The following is a 14,130-nucleotide window of genomic DNA, read 5'->3' on the forward strand; positions in this document are numbered from 1 at the left end:
ATTCTCCTTTCAGAACAACAAGCAGCAGCAACTGCCACCACTGCCAGCAGTGAATATAGAGGGCAGTGCAAGCTGGCAGCAACCCTAGCACTAGCATCTGACACTGCACCTGCCATAAGCCGAGACAGGCTAGGGGGGCGAGCAGTTCTTTGAAGTCGGTGCCTTTTACAGTGCTGGTGGGGCTGTGAGTCTCCAGCTCACAGCCGATACGGGGAAGGGAGGGCTGTGTTCTTTTATTTATTTATTTATTTTAACTACAGTGTTTGATCATTGCCACTGGCTTCTTTCCAGAGAGGGGGGGAATAAATAATAAAGCTAAACTCACAAAGAACTGCCTACTGCCTACTCCACAGCCTGGCCCTTCCCCTCCAGGAGGGAAACGGACCCCGAGGGCCAATATGACCGAGCGACGTTCCCATGACATCATAAGCCACAAGGCCGGAGCTCGAGCTAGGAAGGAATGTGGGGAACCAAGCAGCTTTCTGACCACTGCTCCAGGGCTGGGAGAACCAGCTCGTGCTCCCGTTCACACACCCCCTAGGCAGCATGAGGACGGTAGTGGTGGGAGACTGGAAAGGGAAATGTTTATGGCTTTGAAGCCGCCTGCTGCAAAAAAGCTGCTCAATCTGTTTGGGGAATGGCTGCCCTCCTGCACTGCCTGAGTGGCACCAGTGTGTGACAGAGAGAAAGAAAAAAACCCAAAAAAAACAAAACAAACCAAAAACACATTTGCTCAGAGGACAACGTGTCTCATACCCACTGACCTCTGGGCTGGGGCATTGTGGGTAACAGTTTTGTAGTTCTGCCTGGCCTGAACAGCTGCAATGAGAGCTCAGTTGAATTTCTGCTTCCTCTTTGCAGTTCTTCCAAGCAGGGGAATGACTGATGAGCCACTAAGCTGTTCCTGCTCCCCTCTGTTGTGCGTGTTTTTCTTGCAGATACAAAATTACACTCTCTCTCTCTCCGCTCAAGGAGGCTGGTGTGTTTTTAAGCACAAAGATCTGGAACTGAATCATGGCCAGTGGGCAGCTGAAGAGGGTGCACGTGCTGAAGGTGAGAGGGACTTTACACCACTGACCAGGCGCAGTACAGTCCAGCCAATACGACCATGTCTCACGTGTTTGGGGCTGGTTGCAAGGCAGTTTCGAAATGCATCTCCCCCTCTATGCAAGAGTCTGCTGTGTGCCTTTCAGCAACGAGTCTCTTTCTGCTTCCCAGTCCCTCCCTCCTTCACACTGGCACAGCTCTGCTCAACCCCCACCACTTTGCTCCTGGCCTGAAAGCATTAAGACTGGTGGGAAGCTCTGAAAAGACTGGTTTGGATAGCCAGCCCCGTGCCCGAGCCATCCAGGACCCAGGCACCTGGAGCACTGTGCGACCATGGCCTTCCTAACCCACGTCCGCACCAGCAGGAGAAGACTTCGCTATTGTTCAGGACTGGGGAAGGGAGGAAAGAAAGGGGGAAGAAAAAAAAATTAGCTCATTCCAGCCACAAAGGGAGAAGAGGGAGAAAACGAGCGAGCTGGAGAGAGCGAGCGAGAAACAGCAAGAGCGCTGCAGTCCCGCAGTGACCCCAGGGGAATGGAGTGAGTCAGAGCAGCCATATTGAGCAGGAAATTACTCACAGACGCTGCGTTCCTGCCTCTCTGTTCCCAAGAGAATCAGCCTTTTGTAAATGGTTCCTCTGTCAGTAACTGGAGGGGGAGGGGGACGGCTCAGTGTAGTGCCTTCCTGTCAGTTCCTTCCCTTCCAGCTGAAACCCGAGCCCTCCCTTCCCAAAACTCCAAATTTAGAAGCCAGATTGAAACTGAAATTCTTTGCTGCCTGCCCTTGGCTCTTAAAGGAGCACGGCCCGATTTCCTCCAGGCTCCGGCATGCCACTGGGCTCTCCCATCCCCACGCGCACGTGGCGCGCTGGGGCTCCCTGCTCACCGCACCTCGCCCCCAAGGGGCATCCTGACAAGGGGCCGGCACTGGCTTTGTCTGCGCTGTGGCGCCAGGCGGGCCGTGGGCGCTAGATCACTAGCAACTTTCAAGCCACCCCACGATATGGCAGCTCCTCGGAGACCGAGGGCATGTGCACATGGCTCGGATCCTGAATGAGCCTGGTGGGGCCCGACTCCCTCCGAAGGGGAGGTTGTTCAGAAGGTCGCTGGGACCTGCGTTTTTGCTGGTCTCTGGAACAATGCCGAGAATGAGTATTTTCTGATTCAGCGGCTGCTGCATGTCACCCCTGCTCCCAAACTTTAATGAAGCTTCGCAATTCCCCGTGCGGAGCCTCTGTGGAGGTTCCATTTTGCAACTGGGGAAACCGAGGCACAGTGGCTCACTTAATGCTCACGCTGCGGCAATGTTCAGAGTCCCATTGGGCTAGGTACTGTAGAAACATATGCACAGAAACAGATCCTGCGCTGAGCACCCTGCATCCACGCGAACGACGTGTCCCCTGTCACAGAACAACTCTGCAGCACAGCCCGGCAGGAAGCCTCTCAATCCTCCCGACCCCCTGGTCAACACGCTAGCTCCCTCAAAACCCTCTTGTTAAAGGGGCCAACATCTTCAAAACTGCCCCACTGATATAAAGACAGGCTCATCTATTTCACCTATATGCAATTCCCATATTCAACAGAGGGCGCTAAGAGGACAGAGCCATAGCATATCAGATCAAGCATCATTTTAATATTACTTTAACAGCCTGAGGTTTCATATATATGTAGCACACACAACAGTTTGTTACTGAGCATTGTGAATAGGCAAAACAATGGGAAAACTCAAAAGAATAAACTATACTGGGTTTTAAGGGGAAGGCAACATCCCCACGCTGCAGCTTGTTAAACTACTCAAAAGCGAAGAATGATCCAATACCAAGAAAACACTTTGTCTCGTGTACAAAACATCTGACATTTGCTTTATGTTTATGAAATTCCACTAATGGGATGCAGGTTTTCAATCAAGGGGATTAAAAGAAAAATAGCATTAATATCTATTTTAAATCTTTTTCCCCCCAGTTATTTTTCAGGGGGGGTTGTTTTTTTGCTTGTTCCCTTGTTGACTGAGGCAGAGGGAAAGCTGATGTTAAAAGTTGTGTCAGTGCCATCTAGTGGCAGTAGCAGTCTTCTCCAGTACCAGGCAGATGAAGCCAACAACCAGACTAACTCTCAAAAGAGCAAACAAATTTTCAATAATATTTATAAGAAAATATGGTTAAAAATAGTCCAGGTGGAAGAATTCAGGTTGCTCCGAGCCATTATTTGCTGCCACCAAAGAGGTCCAAGAGCTGCTTTACCAGCCGCTAGGTGGTGCTATAACACCTGAACTTTTAAAAAGTCCAGATTCCACCATCCCCTCCACTGAAGTTTGTGGGACAGAAACATAACCTGTCTATACATTGTTATAATAGCCCTAAAGCTGATTTAGGCCAGGGAATCAAACTATTCAAAGACAGCTTTTAAAAATCCACTTGAACCCACCCAACCCACTTTGCTTTGAGTCTCCAATACAATGAGCAAAGACATGTATTTGTAAAAAAACATTTTTGTATGCAAACATGCTCTGTGTCCCCAAATTCAAAAATCAATTGTACAGCCTCATGGCTTCTGTTTCTATTGAGCAGGATCAAGCACCTTTCCCCCAACCTCCACCACACACATCCACCCACCCCACCCTCATCTTTTTCTTTCTTCCGTATTACAACTTTGGAGAGGCTGCATAATCTTTATCTTCTATGAGGTTATTTAGCTCAGTAAATAAATACTCAAGTCCCAAAAGGTGCTAATCACCAGCAACGTCTATTAGACTCCATACAAGTTCCTGAGATTCTGCACCCTCAGACAGTAGTCCAACAGGTGTCCCCTGTAAAAACTCACTATGCTGGTGGCTAAAATGGGAAGTCATATAATGTGACTCTGCAGGTTTCATTGCAAAATTGGAGGAGTGGAAAAAGGACGCAGACACGACTGGAATGGCAAGGTTATACAAATAGTAGTGCTATCTGCATCAAAATTATTGCATTAACATATGTTTCTGGAGAGGAACTGGAATAGTGATCCCTAAGAGTAGAGTGTGCAGTCCTTGATCCCTTCTCTTGGGTCTTAAGGCAATGAGCACAGCATAAATATCTAAGCAGATGAAAAACACCCAGTGGCTTCAGACAGGAGGCAATAAATGCCATCGTTTACAAACACTGCCGTCTGTTGGAAATCCATGGCATACCACCATACAGAGGGAGTTTCCTGGAGTTATCCTCCTTCAACAGTCCACATTAGCACTTCCAGAACCATAGCTTTAACTATCAGCCACTTACTCAACACCATCTATTACTAGCAACCTACCACAGAAAGCTGATGGTCAGGCTAGAATCTCAAGTAAAGTAGATCCCCCAGTGGGAAATCAGGCACAGCTGAACGGGAGGCACTGGGCCCTGCTAAGAGGGCCAGCGCCGATTGAGTAAGGGGTAGCTTGGCATACCAGGAACACCAGGTAGCCAGAGTTAACAGTGGCTGGGATGCACCATTTTGAAGCTCCTCCTCTACTGCTCTAGGGCACCTACAAGTACATGTTTTCTGAATTTAAGCCCTCTCCCCACAGCCATGTCCAGAAACCATCCCACGTGGTTTATCTGCTTTATTTTTACAACCACATTCCTGATCAAAGAAACTCCACCATGGTACCCATGGAGCTTCACCTCATTCACCCTCAATAATTCATTCAAGAATTGAGGCTTGTACAAAAGCTCATCCACGTAGGCACATACAGATGAACCAGCACACAAAAGACATGGTACTTAACAGACCTATACCAGGAGAACACAAAAAAGATAAACAGTTTCACTTCGAAAGAATTCTCCCAGCCTCACCTCTGTAATGAACAGGATACACTCCAGGAACATGTAGTCCTTATGGTTTTCATTCACCACTCTCTCATCAACAAAGTGCCGAGGTTCCAAGTTAGGATGGTCTGCAGGGAAAAAAACAACAAAAAAAAAAACAAAACACACACACACATACAGGATCTGTCCTGCAGATGTCAGCCAACATCAGATGACCAGGCCTGTTAATCAGCTTGGTGGCTCTCCTCCGAAACACCTCCTCCCCTCCCAGCTTCTGTAGGTAACTGTTTAATCATTTTTCAATATGATGAATGTTGAGCCAAGTCAACCCGAGTTCTACCATTTCCTAAAGCAGACTTTACTAAAAATCAAGCTATATTACAACTATTCTATTACCTCCATTGGCCAATTTTGAAATTTAGAACCATAATCCAAGTTTGACTGCTATTACTTGGTCCTTATATACCCATGACATTTATTAGTCTCCCTTTTCAGTCTCTAAATATTTACAAACTTTTCCTTCTCAAATATTTGTTCCAATATTTCACTAGAGTGAAGTTGGCCTTGCAAGTTCTTAATCACCAGGATGACAAATCTTTGCAAAAAGGCATATTTTTTAACCTTAAAACTAGGTAGTGTGTGTGTGCGTCTGTGCCAGGACCCAGGTCAATGAGATTCATACAAAGCAATGCAGTGTGAAGAAGGCTCATATGTATTATGGCCTCTGCCAGCACAGTTACAAAGTAGAGCATTGGTGTATCAGAACTGTGCTGCCCAGTTACAACTGTACTAGAGTGGGCATTATTCTTTATTTAAAACAGTACCTGCAGGGCTCAAGCAACACTGACAAGCTATTATGCTAAGCACTGTACATACACAGAGGCTACTAAGAGACCATCCCTGCCTCAGATTACTCACTATCCAAACAGAAAGGACAAAGGCAATACCGGCCCCTTCTACAGATGGGGAAAATGAGACTTAAAGATGTTAAATCAATTTGCCCATGGTGACATGGGAAAACTGTGGCAGAACTGAAAAGTAAATCCAAATCTCCTGAGCCTTGATCCAGTATCTCATCAATAAAAGCATGCTGAAAGCTACTCAGGGTAGTCATCTTTTCTAGCACAGATGATTTGCATGGTTCTCAATTAAAAATATTTAAAATTAAAAAAGGTCTACTTTGGGATGTATGAACACCGACACTAACCCTCCATTCTCACACTCTGAGCAAGTGGCAGCAGGCTTCACTCTGAAGGCCTGGAACATAAGTTCTGAACTCCAAGCACAGTTTTCAATCAGAGACACCATTTTTTTAAACACCGTTCTAATGATCTTTTAAAAGCATCTCCATCCTCTGATTATCTTCACACTGAAGTGGAAAGTGGGTGAGAGACCAAAGCATGGCTGACGGTTCGTTAGTACCTATCAGTTGGGAACTGCCCCAGATGAAGGGGAGGAACTGGAAGTCATCCAGGCCCCACACTCCCTGGCTACCAGCTGGTTCCATCCTGTAGGTCTTCTGAAGTTTCCGCATCACCTCCAGATACCTGAGGCAAAAGGAGAAAGGGAAGAGTTAACACCAGACATGCTTCCCACTGCTGAAACAACTGAGGGATTTTAATTACAAGGCCCTATGAGGCCAGCTGCAAAGGTCCCACGCACATTCTTTCTGCACCTAGCATAGGAGCCCAATCCAATCTAATAGCCTACTGCACAACCATCTAACATCCGAGCAGGAGGAGAAACAAATGACCCCAGGTTGTGAAAGGAAGAAGATTTGACTCACAGTCTAGCTCACATCAGGGATAAGCTTACAGCTGATGGAGGTCTGATATTGGCTTTCTGGTACCAGGTTTCTATTCCTTTGTCAGTCAGTGGACAGCATATGGTAGTGTAAATAAACCTGCCCTATTCATGTTACCCACTTCACCTAAAGAACAGGGACCCAGAGCCTATTTTGGTTCTAAATAAGAAGTTAAGCAGTGGAAAACAGAGGAGACTTGTCCAGAGGAGATCATGGGAAAAGGGACAACATGAAATTCAGCAGAGTCCCCAGACCTTTTGCTGTAGGCAATGCCAATACCAATGGCCAATAACCAGGAGCCAGTGCATTATTTATCTGTTCATGCACATCACACTATCTTCTCTCCATGAGGAGATGAGACAAGGTCAGTTTTTAGAAGTGTCCCTTACAAGCCTAGACCAGGGCTCTCCAGGTTTAATACTTATGTGCAGGGCTCTGGGTAAACCGCAGCCCACTGGGCATATGTGCCGTCCACGCCATAGAGGCTCAGGCCTTATAGATTTAGTAGCAGATGACAGCGTAAGGGTTTTCAATGAATTTAACAGGAAAGTGAGCAACAATTCTTGAAGGATACCTGGAGATTTCACTCTGCTGCAAAATTTTGTATATGTTGCTTGATCGTAATGCTGGTGTACCCTTCTCTAGAATCTTTACAAAGGTATTACATGCACTCCAGAATTAAGCCGATTAAGTCTTTGCAAGAATATTTTTTATCATCCTAGCTTCACAGAAGAGGAAACTCTGGACACACAATTATTACAGAGCCTTTTACTCCAGATCTGACTGTGTAGTAAATTAACCCTGTAGCAAGGAGCAGACACCCATTAGCTCTCCCAGCTATTTGCCTGCACCAGGTGTTATTACAGTGCCCAATCACTAGGTGATGGGGAGCTGGCTTGCACTGAGCAAAGGACTGCTCTGGGATGCAACTGGCAAGGAGAGGGTGTGAAGTCATTCCTCATTTTCCAAGGAGTAAATCTACCCAAGACTGAGGTGACTTACAGTTGTTAAGTCAGAGCATTGCGTGTCCTCTCCATTCTCACCTTGAAGTAAAGTCAGTGTAGGAGTCTATGTGTGGAGTCCTTAGTTTTTACAACTACAGACACCATATCCTGTACTTTGGGCATTGAAAAGAGCAGCTATGGGAGGCTGGAAATTTCACAGATTCCAAGGCTAAGAGACACTGGATCATTTAGCGTATCTGTCTGTCATAGGTCACAGGATTTCACCCCTCACAATTTAGCCCAATAGCTAAAGCATCATCAAAAAGGTGTCCAGTTTTGAGCTGAGCAGATGGAGAATACATTGCTCCTCTTGGCAGGTCCTTCTAATGACTCTTGCCATTCAAAATACACATCTTGTTTCTAGTTGCCTAGCTTTCACCTCCAGCCATTGGTTCTTGTTCTGCTCTTTTCTGGTAGGGTACAGGGCCCTTTAGTTTGCAGTGCTTTGTCCCCTGAAAATACATATGCACCCAAATGAAGTGATCTCTGTCTTCCGGGAGTTGAAGCATCAGGCCAAATGAGAATGATGGAGAAGGCAGAACCCATTATGACCACAGTGAAATGAGTCAGGGGGATCAGATGACTTATACTTACACATCATAACATACACAAGACAGACAGGTGGAAGAGGGACCCTATGTAGGGGTCCACAAATCCACCCCAATCTTTATATTCGCATCTCACCTGTTGAACACTTTAAATACAATGGCCAGCTGGTCATCCACCCTGAGAACCCCAATTTTGCAGAGACAGCAGAGGAAAGCAGCAAATGCAGCTTCATGACCTAGGATTAAAGAATGGGAGATACATACACAATATTGGTGCTTTCCACCACAGAGATCAGCTCTCCCCAGGTGCCATAACGGACACCACAGTTGAACTGCAGTGGGTGGCAATGCTCAAACCAGGTGCCTTACAACTCCATTTTACTGGGATAGGATGATAAATGCCTATGGTCATAACATTTCGCCCACTCTCCACCCCTGCTCAAATCTATCATGTTAAGATGCTGGTCAGTCTCTGTGGATCACCCTATATGAGCTGGCAGTTGCAAGTGCAGGGCCTACACAATAGAATATTTTGAGAAACCTAGCCCCAAGAGACTGGGGTGTTAGGACCCAACTGGGAACTGCTCCCTTCTTATTTACAGTATGGGGGAAGTGGAAGGCTATTTATGTGCCCAGCAGGAGGGAGAAAGAAACACACACTTCCATGTCTGAGGGTCGCTGTCTTGCCTCTAATCACCCTCTCAAGATGCTAACTGCCAACCCTGGGCCACCCTCCACAGGTAAAGCTATTCCTTGAGTAACAGTGAAGGCAGCAGAATGAGCGCACCACAAAACACATTTAATATCTAGGCTGGCTGCTGAGAAGCTTTTATCTCCCTTCAAACAGGAGAAATGGAGGTGACCGAGAGATTAAATACAAAGGCAATTCCGCTCTGCAAAATGATGTGGCTGCTGGCATGCAAAGAGGCCACCCCCCACGGCCTAGTTGTGCCAAAGTAAAAGCACACTGGACTCAATGCATGAGATATAGCAGAGGTGGAGAGACTGGATTTCCCTCACCAAGCTCCAGCTGATAAACAAGCCCTGTCAATAGGCTCATTACTAATGGCAACATCTCCCCCTGGTGATCAAGAGCTGCAGCACAGGAGCAGTTTTCAGACCTGCATTTCCTTCACCTCTTCCTGGGGTTCTCTGGCCATGCAGACGAGTCGCGTTCCAGGCTCTTTGCTCCCTACACTGCAGATCTTTGGTTAAGCTACTTGTTGGACATTCTTCTCCGACCCTGCTCCCCTGGTACAGAGAGATGGGAATCACCACAGTTTAGCACACAGTGTGAGGGGCTGCTTTCACATGGATGTCAATCCACAGCAACCTAACTGAAGCCAGTGAGTTACTCCAGCTTCTGACTCTTAACTTCTTTCCGGGCCTGATTCTCTTCTAGTGCTATCGCTCTCCGTGCATTTCATCCACGTGTAGCAAGCACCTGTGGTCACTTACGATCTCGTGACACTTGCCCCAAGGAATAAACATAAGCTGCAGTTGCTTACTCTAACTCCAGTTCAAGAGAGAACACAAATTCCACCTTGTGGTTTAACTATGTATAATGCTCCATGTGCACTTCTTGTCCTGCACCAAGGGCAGTGTTCAGCAGCTCTTGTGGTTCACCCCAGAGGTGACAGCATTTCAACAGTGGTTGCTATGCTCAATTAATATTTCTAAGACACTCTGAAGTCCACAGATGGAATATATTAGAACAGAGGTAGGAACCATTATTTAAAGGAGAAGATACTTAAAATAGACAGGCCAAGACCTCAGAGCAATCACAGTTCCAGCCCAATGCAAACATGATCTACTCTCTAGGTCAACTTCCACCTTGGTATAATCCCCTGCAGGTACCATTCGCTGCGATGGGAATGGCATCCCTGAATTGTGAGACTAAGTTATACCTTAGGAGTCGAGGAGAACTCAACAAGACTAGCGCATGAAATGTTCAAGCAATGGTACCTGTCCCATAGTCAATGCGGGTGGAGTTCCCCACAGATTCCTTCAAGTACACAGCAACCTCTGGTGCAGCCTCGACCAGGTGCTTGGGGATCACTTCTGCAACCAAATTTTCTGCTTCCTGAAAAAAAAAAAAAGGATTAGCTCCGATTTGCCATAAGCCCAACCTTGGATACTGCACACCACTGCAAGTGAAACTAGCACTCACTAGTGATTTACAGTGGTCTTGCAGAGAGCAAAAGCCCCCTCCAAGCTTGTGAGATAGAAGTATGGAGAGGAGAAGCAAATGGGGAATCCTAATATCTCTCAGAAACAACCTCTATCGGGTGGTATAAGGAGCATTGTTAAATCTCACCAAACTAGTGAGCTGGTACGGGTGGCAGAGATGTGGTATGAGAGAGAAGGTCTCTTCCCCTGCCCACTGTGGAAATAACTACCATTTAGGGCATCCATCCCAACATGCCATCAGTGCAACTGACCCCATTGCTGGTATGAGCAGTGAGCCCAAAGCTTGCATGACTTGAGGAATTAATTCCCATTGTCCTCAGGGGTGACCTCTCCAACAGTAAATGGTGGCACATTAAGGAGAAGCATGAGACAAACTTGCCCTGTTGCCACCTGGACTGTATCTGTTCAAGAGAGGGAAGACTTCAGTCTCCAAGGCAATCAGTCCAGCAACTTTCAGTCGCATTTAACTGGAACTTTAACAAACTGCATCCATGTATCTGCCAGCCCAGAACAATTCAACAGCTTAGTACAGCGCACTCTGCTTCTGCCAGCCCCAGGGAGCTGTCTGGGGCAAGCACTCAGCTGAGACAGGCAAAGCTTTGCTGTGGTGAGTCACAATCCTGCTCTGATCCACCAGACGTACAGGCTGGTGGACACAACGGATAATTAGGGAGCAAAGGAATCTCTCAGGCTCTTTGGGATTCTATTGCAGGTATGAAGACCTGCCGGAGACATTTAAATGGGAGCCATGCTCCCCTGGTGGAGCTGTTTAGGCATCACAAGAGTATGACAGCCTTTCTATGGTTAGTGACTATCCTGCTCTGGGCCATGGAGATCATTCATTTAAGTCTTGCATTTAAGACTCTTCCCCACATCCCCCACATACCTGGTCCAGCTTCGCATACCAGGTCCTGAAGGCCTTGTTCCCAAAGCGAGAGGGCTGATCCACAGGTGGGGTTTCATCAATCCATCTGTCGAGAGTGTTCAGGAGATCCACCAGCTTCTTAACAGGCTGCAGAGACCGAACAAATGACAAGCCACAATCAGACAGGGAGAGAAAGTCACTTGCATAAGCAAGCATAAATCATTCCCTGTGAAGCCACTACTGTGAAACCAACATTTCTACGGTAGGCACCACCATACTCCTACTACTGAGCCGCAGAGCCTGACATTGGTGTTCCAAGGGTCAGAAAGGGCTCAAGTGGCCTCTCTAAGGTTCACAGTGGCCAGCCCCATCCTTGCTTCACATCAGAAGCCAGCAGCCAATCCTGTACTGATCTGAGTTCTCCAACTGGCCCAGACAGCCTCTCTCTTATAGGTGCTTGAACAAGCAGAAACAATTCTCCTAAGGACCCAAATAGAAGGTCCCTTGTACGCTGCAATCCTGGGGCAGCACTAACTGCTGCATCACTGCAGACTCTGCAATTGCTGCAGAACAGTGCTCCAGAATCCAAGACAAAAAAAAGCAAGCTCCCAGTCTCTAATTGAATGAGATGGGAGAACAGAAAAGCAGCTGGAGGAGACAGTGCCCTCACTGTTTCAGTGCAGGTTACAAGAGACAGCATGTTGTTCATAGAGCATCCTGACCATCACTGACCTGCTGTGACTTCACCCAAGTCCTTTCCCCTGTTAAAGTCCCATGAGTTGTGGCTCACAGGGTGCTACAACCTAGTTTCCCAAGGTTCTGAACCCCTCTGACCTCAGGATGTAAGTGCACCTGGCACCTCTCAACCACCCAGGTCCAAGCACTGGTCCCTGCCTAGAACTTACAGACTGGGTCAGCCAAAGGAGGGTTCTTAAAAGGAGTAGGCTCAGGAAGGGGAAGCACTCCAAACTAGAGAGAGGCAGGAAAAAAAGGTAAGAAGCTGAGAGCGAAGGAAAACAATTGGAGTTGTGAGGAGCAAGACAGGCAGTGCCATGCAGGCACTGGGAGAAGAGAAGAGCCAGAAGTGACAAGAAATAAGAGAAGCAGCCAGGGAGAGGACTGAAGGAGGGGCTGACCTAGCCGGAGCAAAGGGAGAGGACGGGTCTTAGCAATGGCCATTTGGTGGGCAGAGGAGAGTGATGGCAGCAATATGGAGTCTGGTTCAAAGCTGCATTGCCCTATGTAGCAAGCAAGAATGGCTTTAGGGTGGTGCTCAGAGCAGGCAAATGCCTCCTTGTGCCCACAGAGCTGGGGAGCAGAGGCCCTCTGCAAACAGCCACCCAGCCTCAGTACTGATGAAGAGAAGCAGCACAGCAGCAGTATTGTTGTCCAATACGTACTTACTCCCAACACAAGGCAATACTAGCAGACTCTGCCAACAAGTACTTGAAACCCTTCCACCTGCCAATCCCATGGTTAGGGATTCTCCGGGTCCCCATCAGAGCAGCTGGAGATGTATCAGTTGCTATAGCAGCTGGCTGGGCCCTGGCCAACGGAGGCATCGCTGTCTCAAGAGGGGATTCCTCCTTCAAGGGGACAAAGAGGACAGACAAGGCAGGGGCTGGTTTGACTTTGCTGGAGGCATCGACCGTGTGAAGCCTGCTGGTCTCCTGGGCTGTGGTTCAATTCTTCATGCTGCCTGTCGGGGGAGGACGAGGAAACAGCAGAGCCCAGCAAGTTTCTAGCCCTTGAAGTGCCACTGGAGGGGAGGGGGAGGAGAGATGGGCCAGGCAGCGCTGTTCTGCCTTTGAACCAGTAGCAAGCCAGCCCCCACCTCTCCCTCCTCTGCAGGCAGGTCTCTCACAATAGCCATGGCTTTCTCCCTGGACACCCGCTCTGGAGGGATGGTAGGAAACCAAGTGTGAGCACAGCTGAGAGTCACGCATCAGGATTCTGAAAGCTCAGAAGCAGAGGGCTGGGACAGTGGGAGATTGGCAAGGACAGACACTTGGCTGAGACAGCTTAGTTAGAGGTGATCCTGCCTGGAGCAGGGGGCTGGACTAGGTAATCTTATGAGTTCCTTCCAACCCTGCTTCCATATGATCTTATAGGAGAGAACAAACCCCAAGGCCTCTGCCTGTAGGTGTACAGGGCAAGACAATAGGGCCCAAGCAACTGGGTGCCCTCATGAAGTAACAGGCCAGAATCAGCATCAGGGCAGTGCCCTGGATTCAAGCTGAGTGGGACAAAACAATCATGTGTATTACAGCAGAGCCTGGGAGAAACTGCCATGGGCCAGGACCCCGCTGTGCCAGGAGCTGCCCAGGCATGGAACAAAGAGATAGGCTGTGCCCCAGCAGGGCCGGGTCTGGTTTCTGGGGGCTGCCACACTCCCTTCCAATTAATGGCAGCATCTCCGGCAGTGGCTTCTGTTAAATAATTAAATAATGCCTGTGATTTATCCCCTGGTGGCAGCATCTCATTACGAGCAGCTCCTCTATTTCAAGCTCTCTCACTCAGCCATGGCTACAGCGCTCAGTCCTGGCTAGATAAATGCCTGGCTAGAGACAAGGGTGCGTTTTGCCCACTCCCATTTTCACAGCCTCTTGCTTCCAGACCTCAAGAAACAGGGCAGAATCAAGCATTCTTGTTCCTGCCTCACCTGCTTTAAAGGAATCAAAACCACAGCCTGGCTGAAGGCAGGAGTATGGGACCCAGCTGCTGGTTCAGCCGTGCCAATAAATTATTAAAGAGACGCGGCTTATTTCAGGCTTGAGGCCCTTTGAAAGGGGACAGATTAAGGGGAGGCAGGTTTCTATTGTCCAGCAGAAGAAACCTGTACAGACAGATTGAAGCCAGGCAGAGGGAGTAATGGAGTTTGCAGGAACTCA

General features: G+C 48.0%; 1 protein-coding gene across 1 annotated transcript in view; it reads right to left on the bottom strand.

Moving 5' to 3' along the window:
* PTPA (protein phosphatase 2 phosphatase activator) overlaps window positions 1-14,130 on the bottom strand; it is a 32,921-nt gene that overhangs the window by 11,200 nt on the left and 7,591 nt on the right. The window contains exons 4-8 of the mRNA XM_090021855.1: window positions 11,261-11,386; window positions 10,150-10,267; window positions 8,321-8,420; window positions 6,251-6,375; window positions 4,856-4,956 (exon numbers count right to left, since the gene is read on the bottom strand). Coding sequence (XP_089877981.1) covers window positions 4,856-4,956; window positions 6,251-6,375; window positions 8,321-8,420; window positions 10,150-10,267; window positions 11,261-11,386 — 570 coding nt within the window. The remainder of the gene's footprint in view (window positions 1-4,855; window positions 4,957-6,250; window positions 6,376-8,320; window positions 8,421-10,149; window positions 10,268-11,260; window positions 11,387-14,130) is intronic.

This window comes from Crocodylus siamensis, chromosome 11 (genome assembly GCF_052110815.1).
Source record: "Crocodylus siamensis isolate JL-2025a chromosome 11, ASM5211081v1, whole genome shotgun sequence".
Lineage (NCBI taxonomy): Eukaryota > Metazoa > Chordata > Crocodylia > Crocodylidae > Crocodylus > Crocodylus siamensis.